General features: G+C 38.3%; 1 protein-coding gene across 3 annotated transcripts in view; it reads left to right on the top strand.

The window, feature by feature from the left end:
• The first annotated feature begins 3,205 nt into the window (after positions 1 to 3,205).
• PDS5A (PDS5 cohesin associated factor A) overlaps positions 3,206 to 18,376 on the top strand; it is a 153,947-nt gene continuing 138,776 nt past the window's right edge. For 2 of the 3 annotated variants that reach the window (XM_057502162.1, XM_036908507.2), the window contains exons 1-2: positions 3,439 to 3,621; positions 4,220 to 4,397. In XM_057502162.1, coding sequence (XP_057358145.1) covers positions 4,260 to 4,397 — 138 coding nt within the window. In that variant the 5' untranslated portion in view covers positions 3,439 to 3,621; positions 4,220 to 4,259. Of the gene's footprint in view, positions 3,349 to 3,438; positions 3,622 to 4,219; positions 4,398 to 18,376 lie in introns of those variants that run through there. The other variant, XM_036908506.2, reaches the window with a different exon arrangement.

The following is an 18,376-nucleotide window of genomic DNA, read 5'->3' as shown; positions in this document are numbered from 1 at the left end:
TATGGAAGAAACCATAAACGGTGCGGTTCTATCACTACATTGATGATATTATGCTTACATCTGATTCTCTTTCAGATTTAGAAGGGGCAGTTCCTAGACTATTGCAACATGTACAGAAAAAAGGATGGCTGTGAACAGCACCAAGGTTCAGGGAACTGGTTTGTCTGTAAAATTCTTGGGGGTTTTCTGGTCAGGTAAATCTAAAGTTGTTCCTGAAGCAGTCATAGACAAGGTCCAGGCTTTCCCCACCCATACCACTGTGGCAGTATTACAAGAGTTTTTGGGTCTTTTGTGTTACTAAAGAGTGTTTATCCCACACTTGGCACAAATTCTGAAGCCCTTATACCAGTTGGTACAAAAGGACATCAGATGGGACAGGGATGAAATATGTGCACCTTCTTTTACTGCTGCTAGTATAACAGACTCATCAAGGCCCTCTGAGCTAGACGTTCATGTAACAGAAGATGGGTACGGATGGGGCCTTTGGCAGTGGCTTGAATGGACACACCAACCTACTGGATTCTGGGCACAACTATGAAAAGGAGCAGAGGTCCGATACACCTTGATAGAGAAGCAACTGGCTGCTGCGTACCACTCCTTGCTGGCTATGGAGCCCATCACTGGAACAGCTCCAACCAAGGTAATAACCACCTATCCCAGTTTGTTTATGGAAAGTGCTATGGTGTTTGAATGAGAAGCCCTAGAAAGGAACTTTGAGCCCTGTGGATATATACTACAACACATTGCTGCCTCTCCTATATAACTGTATATGCGAACCAAAGAAGAGTTGTTGAAACCAGTATATGGCCAGTAGAACAACATCCTGCTGCCAGCCCCAAGTGTATTAAACCCTGGAAACTGTTGAGTGGGCTTGGCCCTGGACATTTCGATACACGGACCAGCGATGGCTGGCCCTTCTGCCACCTTGGGGAAACTCCTGGAAGCTGGCCTCCTGTGTATTCCTGGACCATCAGCAGAGTGGTCCCCAAAGATCATGGTAGTGACCCAAAATGTCCTGGAGGTAAGAAAATCTTATGGGGAAGCTTTGTTTTATCTTTATGGCCATTGCATGTACCTCCTGTAGCCCTATATATTGACCTATCTGTAACGCCCACAGGGAGGGGGGTGAAAGTCTGGTATATATTAGACCAGGATGAGATCCCATTCCTGCCACTGGCCTATCGCAAGGTCTACTCTTGCATGCATCCTACCTGATAGACAAGATTTGCCTTTGCTGGTGTCATTAAAACATGTATCTTATTGCCCTTAAGGTTATTTTCTTCCTGAGGCCTCAAACCACCTCTTGGCTGCAGCTGCCATGTGATGATTGCTATGAACTGCCTACCTGTTCAGCTACCCACCACCTGTGGAATGGATGAGCTATGGACTTAATCTGTATAGGACTTTGAACCTAGCTGAATCCTCTGGCATGAGCACTATCATGATTTTATCAGTGTTGCTATTGTATGTTATTAGTCTGATTACAATGTTCCAGTTTTCTCACTGGGGCCATTGTGGAAGATGGGGAACGTGTAGATTGTGAGGTGAGATTTCTGGAGGAGTGGGCTGTGGATAGAATCGCAATATTTCCAGAATCTCTCGCCTGGCGCCTGGTGCATCTCCGTTATCAATAGGTGTTTCAGGGGTAGAGAGAAGTAGGCCGTCTCCATATCAATAGCTAACTACAAGGGTGAGGGAGGGCATATCTGGACTGGAGGGGTTGGGTGGGGTCTCTTCTCCAGTAGCCAGGTCATGAGAGACATGGGAGAGCAGAAGTGGATGACTGCTTGTAAGAATTAAGCAGGTTTCTCCCGCTTTATTTCTCCCTTTGACTGATTTCAGCTTCAAAGGTATTTTGCCCTGGAACTCCCCCCCTGGAGATACACCTACTTCTACACTTACGTTACACTACATTATTTTCAAGCCAGAAGTTAGCGTGATTCTTTAATTTTATAGTTTAAAAAATTTACGTGGAGTTTAGTAAGTGTCAGTTACTATTCCAGGCAGTTTACAAATGTTAATTTATTTATTCCTCATATAATGACCCTCTGAGATAGAAACTATTATCCCTGTTTTACAGATGAGGAAAATGTGGTTCAGAAAGATTAAATAATTTCTCCAAGTTTGCCTAGCTCATAGAGCATAAATTATACCATGTTACTTCTCTGTTTCAAATACTCCAATAACTCCCAACCTCAGAGTATAAGCCCAAATCCTTCCAAAGGCCAATGTACCTCCGCCCTCATCTCTACTTTATTTTCCTCCATAGCAATTGATTTATTTGTAAACATCCTTATTTTGGGGTTCCACTCTCAGAGATCCTGATTCTCTAGGTTTGTGAGTGGAGCCCAGTAACTTATGATACAGACCATTCTTTGAGAACTACTTGACTTGATGCTATTTTCATATTTTGCAGCTTTCAAAACATTAAGTTTAGAAATCTAAAGAGGGGAAGGCAAACCCCGGTGCTGTCACAAGGAAGAATGAGCAGCTCACGCTGTGCCATGTTGCAAAACTTTTCCTCAGTGTGCAGATTTGCTGTCCCCGGGGAAGAAATCAGTTCATTTTCACCGAATAATTACCGTCTTTCAACGAATTCCATCCACGTCCCTCATGAGGAGCCCCAAAAGTTGTCTCAGTGGCATAAGTGGTACATAAAGCTCTGTTCGTCTTGCGTGCCCAGAGGGCCGCGGGGACCTGGCCAGCTTCCCGCCGCCACCAGAGCTCCTCCTCCGCTCCCCGGGTCCGGTCCTCCGCGAAATGCACCGCGCAGCAGGGCTTGGCGCCAACCGGATGGCGGCGCTGTTCGACCGGCGCGCGGCCGCTTCAGGCCCGAGGGAGGCGGAGGCTCGGCCGGCGGAGGAAGGGGAGGGAGCGAGGCGCGCGCCCTGCTCTCGCGTGCTCTCGGACCGCTCGCGTGACCGGCCGTGTGTGCGCGAGGCGCCGGCTCCCAGAGCACCTACGGCCGGGCGCGCGCCGCTGCTAGGGGCGTCCGTGTCCGGGTCGGCGGACCCGGCCGGCGCGAGGAGCAGGCGGGCGGGCGGGCTTCGGGGGTCCCGGGTAGACACGCGCACACGCTCTCGGAGGAGCGTTCTCCGAGGCTGCTCTTCCTCGGCCAGACGGAGAGCGGCAGTGTCTCCCCGCCCAGCACACGCTCGCCCCGCGTCTCCCCCCGCGGCGGCTGCTCCTCCTCGGCACCGCCAGCCCCAGCGCTGCTCCGGAGCGGGCGTCGGCGTCGGCGGGACCCGCGGAGCCGCTTTGTGTGCAGCCCAACGAGGGGCGGCGACGCAACCACCTGACAGAGGCCCTGGCGCTCGATGCACCTTCCGCCCGCATGAGGAGGAGGAGGTAAAGGCGGCGGCTGCGGCGGCGGCTCGGCTCCCGCCCTCGGCTGCTGGAGGGAGAGGACGGAAGGGGAGACCGGAGTGGGGGGGGGGGGGGCGGCGCTCGGAACCGAGGCCCAGCGGGGCTGCCCGGAGGTGTCGGGGAGGCCTCGGCGGCGCCGGACGGCGCCTAGTGGCTGCGGGGCGAGCGAAGCCGCTGGGGTGCCTCAGCCGAAGTTGAAGGAACAAAATGTGAAGTGCGGAGCCGCGTCAGCCGCTTCCTGGCGTGAGGTTTGGGGTGAGGGCGGCTTGTTTTCCCCTCCCACGGGACAGGGGAGGGGCGGGAGCGTGGCAGGGATGCCGAGGGTCCCGAACCTCGGCCCGGCAAGGGCGTTCAATCTTGGGAGCCGCCGCTGCATGTGGGTCCGGTGGGTTCCCTAGTTTTGCGGCCTAAGCCGAGCCTTATAGGCCTCGCGTCCCCTTTCCCAGAGGGGACCAGTCGGGTGCGGACTCTGGGCTTTTCTGGGGCCGAGCGGGGGCCTTTAGGGCCTCGCCAGGCTGCCAACGCCGCCAAACTTAGGGCTTCGGTGCCTGGGAGTGGATTTCATTGTGAAAAACGGAATGGGAAACTCCTGGAGCGGCTCGGCGCTTCCCGCGGCGGTGGCGGCTGCTGCCGGAGAGCCCAGTGGGCCCGGGGGTGGCGTGGCCCGCGTGGGTGGGGGCGGTGGGGCGGCCACCAGGGTCCAGACCTGAGGAGGGAGAGGGCAGCGGGGCCGCTAACGAGTCCCGGGCCTCCTGGGAGAAAGAGCCCTTTGCAGATTAGAGATTTTTGAAATGAAAAAAAGAGGTTACAAAGTCGCCCCTTTCCCGCTGAACTTTTGTTTTCTGACCGATAGAGGCCGGTAGAGGACTGTGAAAGAAAAGTTGTCCCCCAGGATGGACTTCACCGCGCAGCCCAAGCCTGCCAGTGCCCTCTGTGGCGTCGTGAGCGCAGATGGGAAGATCGCTTACCCTCCCGGGGTAAAGGAAATCACCGACAAGATCACCACCGACGAAATGATCAAACGACTGAAGGTAAGCGTCTGGACAGAACATTCACTCTTAAGACGTTTGTAGTAGATGATCTCTCGTGTTGTATTACTGCACTGCTAGGCCTGGCCTTTAGAGTTTCGCCTACCAGCTTTTCTAAGGTGTCTTACCATCTTCTCTTTGACTTCTCTGAAAGGTATTTGACTTCTCTGAAAGATATTGACTATATCTTTGAATAGTAAGTTCTGTAGAGATGTAACCATTATAGGAACTTAAAAGGAGTATGTGTGCTTGAAATGTTACTGTATTTCAAGCATAGGAATTCAAGTATTTTTAAAGTTTTTTTCAGGAAATATCTATGAGAACAATGTTAATAGCAGCTTGCAACCTTAAATGTAAGCAATAATTTGTTTAGGAAGATTCCTGTTTTCATCAACTTTTGAGGAGGACTGATTTAAAATCAGCACAAAAAGCATTTAAAAAATTATCAGAATTTTCTAATATCCAAAAGTTTAAATTTGTGTATAGTATTGTTAAACTTTAACAGAAGGTTCCTCTTAAAATTCAGGCTTGAAATAAGGCAATGATTTAAGCCCACATGTTCAAAGGGATTTTAAAAGGGCAAAGAAAAGGTTTATTATGTCTATTTGTTATAAGGAGTCAGCTTATTTAGCTTAAGCAGGTGATCCTAAGGTCTGAGTTGTAAGTTTCAGCCTTACGGTGGTCAGTTTTTTGCTTTCTGTTGCATGGACATAGATTGTAATAGGCTTGTTAAGAGATCTGCTTGATGCAGTGTTCTCAACCAGCACATCTTTGATTCCTAGGGGGACATTTGGCAATGCTGAAGACATTTTGGTTGTCACGACTGGAGCTAGATCGGAGTAAGGAAGGACTGGAGGCAAGGAGTCCAGCTAGGAAATTAACAGTAATCTAGGTGAAGAATGTTGAAGTCTTGAAGAAGAGCTATGATAGTGGGAAAAGAGAGAGAGGGAATGATCCCAAGAAACACTTCCTAGTTAGAAACAGTGAGACTTGGTGGGAGGTTAGGGAAGAAACAGTGTTGACAATGTTTCTACCTTGGGCAACTTGGCCAAAGTATTTTTAGGGAATGATATTGCCTCTTTGCTCTGAGAGCTTAGTATAGTGCCTCGCAAATGTTTACTATGTTTTAAGTGCTTAATGAATATTTAAAGTATTCCTGCAGTTTAGTTTTTAAAATCTAATTAGATTCTGCAATTTGATGCCTCTTTGGAAGGATAGGGCACAATACCTTCCATTCAAATAAATCTTGATACTCAAGATTATGCATGAAGTTGAGGTGCTAACTGGTGCTTCTTAAGGTTATATTGTGTCTTAACGAGTTGCTGAAAAATTACGAAATATAAAGCTGTTAAGTAAAAAATTTATAGACCTTTTAATTTTTATTGTTTATATATTAATATTGAAACCATGAATTCTAGTGATGGATAATCTTCTTAGAGAAAGAAAAGTCATGACTATATACATTTTCCATTTGAAAATATACTATTAACTGTTAAGTGTTCGTATAATCAAGTCTAGAATGAGCACTGGATTAGAATATCCATTTGTTATGAGTTCTTTTGGAAGTTAAAATTGACATACATGTTAACCAATTTGAATGTCCTACTGTTAAAATTTTGCTTTTCTCAAGAATTCTTAATGATTTTTGCCTTCCTCCTGCTTTCCTAAGTCTATTTTGACTTTGTATTTTTAGGATCATGGTTAAAGTATTGCTGTCCCATTGTAAGTGTAGATTTTTAACAATATTTAACTGCATTTTTAAATTTTTTGTGTGTTTTATTAGACCCTTAGTTATGGGCAGATTTTATGAATTCAGTAGTTTATTATTATTATAATATAGCAACAATATTCAAATGCTGTATAAGTAAATAAGAGAAGGCTTAAGGGCAGGTAAAATCTTCGTCAGTGGAATTCAGAGATGTTTGGTCCATTCTCTTCAGTTTTCAAGAGGAACAAGAATTTTTACAGTAGAACCTTAGAAAGACCTTAAAAGAAATTCTGGAACTCTCCTTATTTCACAGATAACAAAAGTTAGGCCCAGAGTGGCCAAATAACGTATATTAAGATAAGTCATAGGGCAGGTTAGTGACAGAGCCCAGGCAATACGTCATATTTATTTTTATTCTCATAGCTGCTTGCTTTCTTCTAAAGAATCTAAGTAGAACTAAGAAATTTTGATTTCTGAAGTAAACAGTGAACTGTTTTTGGAAATAGTAAAGTGAAAAGAGAAGGGAAATAATGAAAGTTGGTTTGATCTTTTGCAGGGAGATTATAGGGCAGTTTTTTTTTTGATATTAGAAACTGTTGTGATGCTTTTGAAGCATCCTTGAAAATAATTCTTAGTGTACATCTTTGGAAGAGCTAAGGTATACTTTTGTATATTATAAGTTTTAATTTCTGTTTCCAAGGAACTATGAATATTTTTTATGTCCAGTCACACTGACCTTCTGTGCATTCCTTGAATATGCAGTGTTCATTGCTGTATAGACAGGTTCCACATGATATAATCCATACGTACTCTTTCTCTCAGTTCATTTGTCATCATTTGTTCTTCTTAAGGGAAATCTCTTAGATTCCCCATTGTAAAGTCCTTTAATGCCTTTACAACACTTACTACAGTTGTGATATTATATTTATGCATATGTTTATTTGATTTATCTCCCCAACTTCTGTGTAAGCTTTATGAATATAGTTACCACATCTGTATTTGTTTACTTTTGTATCCTCCCAGTGCCAGATTTAATGCCTGGCACATAGGTGCCCAAGAAATACTTGCTGGATGAATATATAAATATTTTGTATTAATATTGGATTAGAGAAATAATTTTTTTTTAAATGAAGGAAAATTTGAAAGTATTTTTAATTGCAGCTGTCTTTATCTGAGATTGCATACTGGAGATAATATTAAGTACTTAGAATTTTAGAACTGAAAGTTAGATTAGAAATTATTTGACTTTGTTCTGATTTTCCAGACGAAAAAACTGAGTCTGAGAGGTTATAACCAGCCATAGTCACATAAAACTAAAAACCATCATTAATAATTTGTTACTTACATAAGTTACAAATATATATTAATGGACATAGATATTAAAAGCCATATAAAAGTTAGTTAGCTGTTTGGAAGGACAGCAGACAGTTTATGACCAATTAAGCATCAAGATCTACAGCTCACAAATAACCTTCCTATATAGTTAAGGATTCTGAAAGTAATGCAGGGCTCATGTCTGATAAGTTTTATAATTCATTTAAAGTACACCTATAAACAGAGTTGTACAAAGTTCCATTAAATGCTTCTGCCCATAGTTTGTTATACACAGTCTGTCCCAGATGGTGTATTACCAGAGCTATGTGCCACACACATTTTGTTACTTTCTTGCTATTGATAAACCTTTATTTTTAGAGGGAGGGATGGGTAGGGTGAAGTTTGTCTCTCATATCCATTTCTTTTTACCTGATCTTAGAGCTCAGTGCCCCAGGCAGTCCACTGGCTACAACTCCATACACAAATCTGTTATATTCACTCTGTCACTGAATCAAATCAAAATACTTAACCTTGGTGCAAAGAATTGGGAAATATTAAGTAATAGGGTTTTATTTTTCTACAACTGTCCTCCAGTATTCTCCCACAAGGTGATACTTTTGTGTTTTCTTTGTGTTTTTCTGTAATTTTTATCTTTGTGTCAGCCATTCTCTTCCTCTCATTCTTAAGTCTGCTTTCTGTAGTCTGAGCTGTTCAATTTACTAAGAATTAGGTCATGATGGGCTTGATTTAAGGTACAGCATCCCCCTTTTCTCATGAAACCTAGGTTGGGAGAGGGGAGGAATAGATTAGGAGGAGGAAGGCCATGAATTCTTTCCCTTACCTTCCATTCATGTGAGCCCTAGAGGTACTTAGCTTGGTTGCAATTATTTTCACTTCCATAAAATGATCTTTTTTTATCCCTAATTGCCACATAATATGCCACATAATACACATAATTTTACATATAATTCAGTATGTCATTTCAACTCTAAATTCTGTTCATGTATTTTAATATTTGTATTAATTCAGATTCTTCAAAGATACTAAAAATTAAGTAGGCAAGATTTCTTATAATCAGATCCTAAAATATAGTTAGTGTGCATTTGTGAAGTAATACCTAGTATAGAACAATTCTCATTTTAGACTTCCATTTACAAATTCCATAAAGGAACTGTTCTTGTTATCAGTTGCTGTGTAGTAAACTACCCCCAAACCTAGTGGTTTAGCACAGCAACTTATATTTAAGTTGTGGTAAAATATATATAACATAAAATTTGCCATTTTAATCATTTTTAAATGTACCATTCTGTGGCATCATGTACATTCATTGTGGTGCAACCATCACCACCATCTCCAGAACTTTTTCATATTCCCCAACTGAAACTATATACTCATTACATAATAACTCTGTAGTCCCCTTTTCCTCATCCTAGGCAGCCACCATTCTCCTTTATGTCTCTGAATTTGATGGCTCTAGGAGTGGGATATACACTATTTCTGGAATACAAGTAGAATCATGCAGTATTTGTCCTTTTGTGACTGGCTTATTACATTTAGTATTATAGCATAAGGTCTTCACAGTTCATCCATATTACAGTGTGTATCAGAATTTACTTCCTTTTTGAGGCTGGATAATATTCTGTTGTACATGTATAGTATCTTTTGTTTATCCATTCGTAATGGATGTGGAATTGCTTCCACCTTTTGGCAGCTGTGAGCAACTTTTCTTATCTCAATTTTGTGAATCAAGAATTCAAACAGGGCTTAATTTGGTTATTCTTCACATTGCTTACTGGGCCCACTCAGTGGATTTAACTGGTGAGTAGTCTGTTCTAGAAGATGCACACTGGCTTCTCTCAAACATGGTATGGTGCTTTGGTAGGAACAGCTGAAAGGCTGAACTCAGCCAGGCCCTTTTTCCTATTTATGATGTAGTTTAGAGCTTTTCTGAATGGTTTTTCCAGCAGGGTAGTTGGATTCAGGGCACAAGACACCATGAAGGAAGTTGCCAGTAACTTGAAAGGCTTCATTCAGAATTGGCAGTGTCACTTCTACCTTACTTTACTGGTTAAAGTGTCATGGCCCAGCCCACATTCAAGGGGAGGAGAAATTGACCCTACTTCTCAGTGGAAGAGGTAAGAAAGAATTTGTAGCATCTTTAAACTACTATAGGAGTTCTCATGACAAGTCAAAGTGTGACTGTCTATACATTTTGTAGCTGTACTCATAAATTTGAAAAACATTTAATCTCAAAAACAGCAGCATATAATTGCAGCCAAAGCCACCTTGGCTAGATGTGTAAAATTTACAGGAATTTATTACAGGCTGATTATAATGGTGATTTTTTTCACTTCTTTCCCATCTCTTTTTTTTAACTATCTCAACTTTTTATTTTGAGACATTGCAGACCTCTAGAAAAGTTGGAAAAAATTGTACCTTCAACACTCTTATCCCTTCACTTAGATTTTTGTCAACTTTGCTTTCTTTTATCTTTCTCCACATACACATACACAGCCATAACACACTATTTTGTTTGAGAGTTTCTTGCAGACATCATGACATTCTACCTCTGAATTCTTCAGCAATCTTCTCAGAACAGCAGCATTCTCCTACTTTATCTCAGTTACATTATAACACTCAAAAAATTTAACATTGATACAGTGATACCTATTATACTGTCTATAATAAAATTCTCTTAGCTGTCCTAACATGACTTTTTAAAAAGTTGAATTTTTTTCCCTCTATGCAAGTTCAGTGTAGGATCACATGTATTTATCATGTCTCTTTAGTCTCCTTTAATCAAGACAGTCCTCTCACCATTTTGGAGGGAGGGGATCATTCATGACATGACATTTTTGAAGCATTTCTCTTACAAGAGTTCCTTTATCTGTTTTTCTCTCATTTCCTCATGCTTAGATTGAGGTTGAACTTTTTTCAAGAAGTATTCTGTACAAGTGGTGTTGTGTAGTTTTCCCTTTGCATCTTATCAGGAGGCACAGAATGTCAGTTTGTTCTAATGGTTATGTTCAGTTTGATCACTTGGTTACAGTTGGCTAATTCTCTCCATTGTTAAGGTACCTTTCCCCCTCTTTGCAATGGATAAGTAATGTTTAAGGTGACAGTTGGTAAGAATAACTTGTTTTCCAACAATTTCTACTTAACTGTTTTAGCATAAAATGTTGACTTTTTAATTTTATCATTTCTTCTCCATGTATTAGCTGGCATTCTGTTGTAAAGAAGACCCTGTCCCCTCACCCCAATAAAAAAAGTTATTCATAGATTCTTTATTCAAAACACTAATCCATTACTGTCTTTATTCCTTTTGAGAGTGAAATTGTTCCAAATGAGCCTGCTGGCTTTGGTGTCCATTTGAAACGTGAGTGTCTTTTTGGTGTGTCTCTCTATGAGTCTTTGAGCATTTATGTTTTCTGGTACAAGATATTCACTTTGTATTTCCTTGCCCCAGATTTGGGTAAGTCATTTTTTTTTCTCCCAAAGAGTCCTATTTCCTTTGTAGGAAAGAGTGGTGTTAAGAAACCAAGATCTGGGGAGAGAGAGAGAGAGAGAGAGAGAGAGAGAGAGAGAGAGAGAGAAATTTACCATCTTAACCATTTTTAAGTGTTCTCTATATGCACATTGTTAATAAAACAGATCTTTGGAGCTTTTCATCCTGCAAAACCATTGAATGACCATCCAGCCCTTGGCAAGCACCATTCTACTTTGTGTTTCTAAGAGTTTGACTACTTTAGGTACCTTATACAAGTGGGATCATACAGTATTTGTCTTTTTGTGACTGGCTTATTTCACTTACTTTAATGTCTGAAGGTTCATCCATGTTATAGCATATGACAGGATTTCCTACTTATAAAAAATTGTTATACAGTCTTATTTTGGTTTCAAGTATACAACACAGTAGTTCAGTAGTTACCCATATTATTAAATCCTCACCCCCCACTACTACAGCTACTATCTGTCAACATAGAAAGATGTTACAGAATCATTGGCTGTATTCTCCGTGCTGTACTACTATCCTGGTGACCAGCCTACATTATGATTGAGGATTTTTGTGCCCCTTTATCCCCCACACCCTCCCCACCTACCCACTCCAACCCCTCCCCCATGATAGTAACCACCAGTCCCTTTTCAGTGTCTCTGAGTCTATCACTGTTTTGTTCCTTCTGTTTTGCTTTGTATTTATATTCCGCAAGTAAATGAAATCATGGTATTTGTCTTTCTCTGCCTGGCTTATGTCACTGAGCATAATATCCTCTAGGTGTATCTATGTTATTGCAAATGTCAGGATTTCTTTTCTTTTTATAGGATTTCCTTTTTTTTAAAGGCAGTGTAATAATTCATTGTGTATACATACCACATTTCTTTATCCATGGCCACTGAACTTAACAATTTTCAAGTATTAAACTTAAAACAATCTGACATCAATTGACTGTACATGTTTACTTAGAAAAATGCACACTGAATATGTCATAAAAATCCAATACATATTATAATAACCTGGTACATAAAATTCTACTAACCACAAAATTGTACTCATCCACAGCCTTCACACGTTTATATGACTAAACTCTCAGCAACTAATAGAATTCATTCAGAGTATTAATTAGAAATGGATTACTGTCGAACCACAGATGCTATCTGGTCTGGACATGAGGAAAAAAAGACTATAAACTGATCACAAAGAAAGGGTGGTATTCTTATGCTTAAAGGAATGGCTTGCTCACTTAGCTTTACTAATCATGTAAAACCATAACTTAGACACATCACTCCTCAGCTCAAATGAATTATTGTTTAGTTGAAATTCCTTTCTTTGGCATTTAAGGACTTGAACAATTCCATAGGTACCTTCTTTTTTCTCCCAACTACTCTCTTTTAAGGTGCTTTAGCTCTAGCAAAACTATTCTCATTTTCTCTAAAACACCAAGCACACTTCTGCTTCTCAGTCTTTGTCCCTGCTATTCATGTCTGGAATGTTTTACCACCCATTTTCCTAACCAAGTCTGAGCCTTCAAATCCCACCCCAACTGTCACTTTTTCTATGAAACTTAACTTGACCATCAAAATCCTTACTTTCTCTTTATTCAAGAAACAGATGCAGCCCTAGTACATAACTGGCATTTGACTTATAAGTTATATGAGAATCTCAGATATTCTTCATATAAATGGAAATCCATTCCAGTGTTTTCTAGTATAAATCCATTTTCCCCTAATAGACTACTAATGCTATTTAAGGGCTGGCTTTATTGTCACCAATCACGGTGTCCTTAACTTAATAAGTTTTAAATGTTTGATCTTAATGATAATTTTATAACATGAAAAATGACACATATATTATGGCACTTCTAAACTTTTAAAATATCACATAATATACCTAAAAATGATATATTTGTAACCTCCAGAGGCTGAGGGAATTCTATATTTAGGCACACCTACACTCTATATTTAGGTAACTGTGTAGAAGCACACCAGTTGGGAAGCTCTGCATTGATGTAAAAGACCAAATGCCAACAGCAAGGGGAAGAAGTTAAATTCCTTCGTTATGTTTTGTTCAGCTTTCTAGTGCAATCGTTACCTAGAAACATCTTGATTTGCTTCAGCAAATGAAAACTTGTTAGGTTTTTATATAAAGTATGAACTCCACTCATTTTCTCGTTCTGACCAGGGAACTCAATTGTACATACTTTCATGTGCCAACTAAAATTTAACTTAAACAATTAACTCTGAAAATAGAAGTTAACAGATACAAAATTCATTAATATCCTTAAACCTTTTCTCCTACTGTGAGCACCAATCAGTTTTTTCCTTGAATATCTACAGATCTCTGATACAGGAAAAATAAGTGGGATTTGTGTTCTACATGTCAGTGTTACTTATTTCATATGATTTCTAATAAGCTTTTTCACCTAATTTCTATGTAATTCAAAGTTTTCCAATTTATTTATTGAAAAAAATCCTCACATAAGTGGGCCCTCACAATTCAAACGTGTTGTTCAAGGGTCAACTATTGTTACATTCAGTGGACCAACATTAACACATCATTATCACCCTAAGTCCATATTCCTATTTTTCTAAATTATTTTTATTTTACTGTCAGTGTGTTGGTTTTCATTGAACAACATAGCATGAGTATATCCATGTCATTAGGTAATCCTTTAAAACATGATTTTTTTAGAAGAATTAATTTTTTTAGAGCAGTCTTAATTTCACAAAATTGAGGGAAGTATACACTTTGTCCCTTTTCCCCACACATGTATGGCCTCCCCCATTATCAGTATCACTCACCAGAATAATACATTTGTTTACCACCAATGAACCTACATCGACACATCATAATCACAAGTCCATAGTTTACTGTAGGGTTTACTCTTGGTGGTGTACATTCTATGGGTTTGGACAATGCATAATCTATATAACAACATATGGAGTATTTTTGCTGCCCTAAAAAATCCTCTGTGCCTGCCTCCACCTATATCTGTATATTTTTTAGCATGGAAAGTCCCCAGTATTTATTATTTATATATTCTTTTTAAATCAGATTTACTGTCCTCTAAATAGTCCTAAATTTGACTTTTTTCTTATTTGGACAAGATAGAACTCTAAATGCTCAACTTACTCATTTTAAGTAATACAGATTTTTAAATCTTGAAGATGATCAGCATGCTCTAATCTAGATTAGTGGTTCTCAGATTTTTAGAGTTCTTTAATGTCACTTGATGCTTTTGTTAGGAATCAGATGCCTGGTAATCTCCTATCTCCCACCCCCAGCCAATTTAGTAGTTAGGGATGGGCCCAGTTTTTTTCTTTTTTTTTCTTTTTTTCCTGCATTTTAATTCAGCCTCTCAAATGATCTTGATGCAGAGAATATGCACTGAGAATACCAGAAATATATTTTACTTTCCTAATGCTAAATTTATGTTAATGTTAAATGCTAAACTTTCTATTAACTATTCTCAAAAATTTTGTCCAAGAAATGTTTTTTAAATTAGGATGTTCTTTAAATTATAGACTGTTTTACATTAAGTTTAAATTCTGCCCAGAAACAAACTTTATTCCTTAAATTTTTTTTGATGCAATTTTTATATTCTATAAACTATTGTTTCTTCTAAGTGTTCTCAAATATCTTGGGAAAAACTTACCTTGGCGCATAATCCCCACCATTTAATGATTTCTCAAAACTTTTAAACTTTTTTTTAACTTGTATTTTTTTATTTTTATTAAAAATTTTTATTTTAAATTGAGGTACATATAATAAAATTCCCTAATTATTTTAAACCTAGCTCTATCCTGAAAACATTTTAATTTATTTGGAAGGCATGCAGCTGTGTCTCCCATGATCTCTTTTACCTTAGCTGGTGGCACTCTATTCTTAGAAGTCTATTAATCTAGATTTCTTTCATACAGTTTTACTAGTAGTTATAAAAAAAATGTAATTAACAAAAATACTCTTTGAAGGTAATAGCTTACAAGCTTATCTGATGGAGCTATTTATGAAAGCAAACATTCTGAATTTCCAAATTTTCCATCCTAATCTTCCTAATTTGAGCTACTACAAATATAGCTTATAGGAGTTTTAAAAACATTCAAGTTGAATTGGTAGTGCGTATGTATTTTACTAATGAGAATTTTACCTTCTCCAAAATAGGAGGGTCAGTGAATATTGATCTGTTTTATGTTTTCAATACTATGTGATATTCTAAAACTAGCTATTCTTATTCATGTATGTGATATTATTCCTGTGGACTTCCTAATCATCAGAGATGAAATGCTTTATTACTTAGCCCTTCACTTTAATTAGCAAATCGATAGTTTAAAATACTCATGGTAATTAAATAGAGCATTTCAATTAGTAAATTGTCCTATCCCCTAGTAAGATTACTTTATTCTTTGGCTGCCCTCAAGATTTTCACTTTCGTCTATAGTGTGTCTTTTGTGTTTTTCTTCATATTTATCTTGTTTGGGGATTCTCTGAGTTTCTTGGATCTATAGTTTATCTTCTTATTGAAAAATTATCTCTTCAAATATTTTCTCCCCATTTTTTCTTTTTTCTCTTACTGTGCCTCCAGTCATTTGATAATGTTCAACAGTTTGAGATAGTTTCCATTTATGTGCTTGAATTCCCCATTGTTAATGCATGTTGTCTACCCTTTCTGTTATATCTTTAAACATATTAATTACAGTTATTTTAAAGTACTTGTCTGATAGCTCTAATGTTTGGGCCATCTCTGGGTTGGCTGCTATTGACATTTTATCTCTTGAGAAAGGGTCTTTGCCTCTACCCCCTCCTATTTTTGACTGAATATGGGCATTATGTATTTAAAAAAATAAATAAAGACTCAGGCAAGTAATACATATGCACAGAAGTAAACATATCTTGTCAGGCTGTTTGTGTGAGGGACTATGTCAGTTCTTAACTAGTTGAGCTGGATTTGCTTTTTTTTGCTTTATTGTGTTTGTGTGTGTGTGTGTGTATGCATACATCTTTCCATTTTTAAATGTATTTCAAAGTACGTTGTAGTCATCACTATACTTACCCATAAAAACTTCATTAATTAATCATTAATATCATTAATTAGAATTCACTGTGTTAACTGATTTTCTGTGTGTGAGAGAGTAAAATTAATATACAGGGAAATGCATTGTACTATTTGGTGAGTTTAACAGAGGCTTACTTATATGTAATCCAAACTTATCATGATATAGTGCATTACCATCACCCCAGAAAGTTCCCTCATACCTTTTAGTTAATTCCTGCCTATACTACTCCCATAGAGGAAACCATACTTACAATTTTTTAAACCTACATTTGTTTTACTTCTTTTAAAGCTTCATATAAATAGAACCATACAGTATATATGTACTCTTGTACAAGCCTCTTTCACATGTTTTTCAGATTCATCCATGTTGTTGTATGTATCATTAGTTGGTCCTTTTAATGGCTAAGTATTATTCCATTGTGTATATTTCCAGTTGGTATTACCATTCTCTTATAGATGGAAACTCGGAATATTTACACTTTAGGCTAGCTATTGTTACGGTGCCATGAACATTTCTGTACAAGTCTTTCCTATGCAGGTCTTCTGTTGGACATGTGCTTTATGTTGGGTAAATATCTAGAATTGCAGTCATTATGTACTTAAAAAAATAAATAAGGTCATAAGATAGATTACATTTAATTTAATAAGCAACTGCTAGTCTTTTTCCCAAAATACTATTTTACAGTCCCACTAACAATGTACAGTGATACTGTATTTTCAAGGAATTTGTCCATTTCTTTTAAGTTGTCTAATTTACCCACATAAAACATATTTATACTATTTTATTATCCTTTTAAAGTCTGTTTGATTTGTAGTGGTATCTGGTGCATTCCTTATGTTGGTTCTCTTTTTAATGGCTCTGTCTAGCAAGGGGTTTGTCAAAACTTAATCTTTTCAAAGATCTTGCTTTTGGCCTTGCTCATTTTCTCTATTGCTTGTTTTCTATTTCAGTGATTTCTGTTTTCTTCCCTCTTCCTGTGTAGTTGGGTTTTCTCACACAAGGTTTTCTCAAACGCAGCACTAGATATTTTAGGCCAGGTAATTCTTTGTTTTAGGGGTCTGTCTTAGCATCCTACAAATGTACCCACTAAATAACAGTTGTAAGACGCTTCTTCCTGGTTATGATGTCTAAACATGTTTCCAGATTTTGCTAAATTTTCCTGTGGGGCAAAATCACCCTCATTTAAGAACCACTGTTCTGACATAAGCTTTATAAAACTATATACATTTCTTTCAAAACACTTTTAATTGCATCTCACTATTTTTGTTACGTTTTCATTACCATTAGTTAGAAATGTTTTCTCATTTTCTTTGTGATATTTTTTCTCTGACCTATGAATTCTCTAGGAATTTCCAAATAGTTGAAGTCTTCATTTGTAAATATCTGATTGTTAATGATTGCTAATTTAATTCTACTCTGATCAGAAAACAAACCCTATAATAAAAGTACAGTCTTTTAGAATGCATGAAGCCCAGCATATGGCCCATCCCGGCAAGCATACCACGTGTAACCAGAAAGGAGCACGTATTTTCCTGTTGTTGGATGCAGTGTCCTGCAGGTCAGCTAGTGCCCTTTATTTAGGTCAAGGGATTGAGATTGTTATCTGTCATCTAGGTCTTTACTGATTTTCGAAATTTTGTTCTAATCCTGTTACTAAAATCTCAAGCTGTGAATGTCGAATTATCTTTTTCTTCCTTTAATTTTATTGATGATTATTTCATTTTATTTTGAAATTCTGTTGTTAGGCACATGTGCATTTATGATTGTTAGACCTTCCTAATACCCTCTTAGCTTTATGAAATGTTCATGATATCTAAACTATACACCCTTTTTATAGTGTTCATCTGCATTATATATTTTTCCACCCTTTGCTTTCAGCCTGTGTCTGTCTTTATATGCAAAATACATCCAGTATATAGTGGGGTCATGACTTTAAATTTTTTTTAAAATATTTTATCCACTTTGTTGATCTTTGCCTTTAAATTGGAGTATATGGTTGTGTATATGTCTACCATTTCTCATGCTTATATATTTATTTGTATTTATTCTTTCTATATGGTTTACATCTCTAGATCATTTATAATCTTAGGTATCTTGTACTTTTTCTGTTTGTCTCATCTGTGTATTGTTTCCCCTTTTCCTGCCTTTTATCTTAATTTGCTGTTTTTTAGAAATCCATTTTAGTTATTTGTTGGCTTTATAGTCATACTTTTGTGTGTGTGTCTATGCTGTCTGTCTGGTTGCAATATATATCCTTAACTTGTTACAGCCTTAGACTTTTATTTTTGTACTACTTCATATCTAATGTAAGGACCTTCATTTATTATAGCCCCCCCCATTATGCTGTACATAAATTATAAACCCTGCATTAAATAATTAATGTATATTTTAAATAAACTGCATGGGAAAT

Source organism: Manis pentadactyla, chromosome 5, assembly GCF_030020395.1.
Source record: "Manis pentadactyla isolate mManPen7 chromosome 5, mManPen7.hap1, whole genome shotgun sequence".
In the NCBI taxonomy this organism is placed as follows: Eukaryota; Metazoa; Chordata; class Mammalia; order Pholidota; family Manidae; genus Manis; species Manis pentadactyla.
Note: the sequence above shows the minus strand (reverse complement) of the source record. Positions and strands in the feature narration are given on the sequence as shown.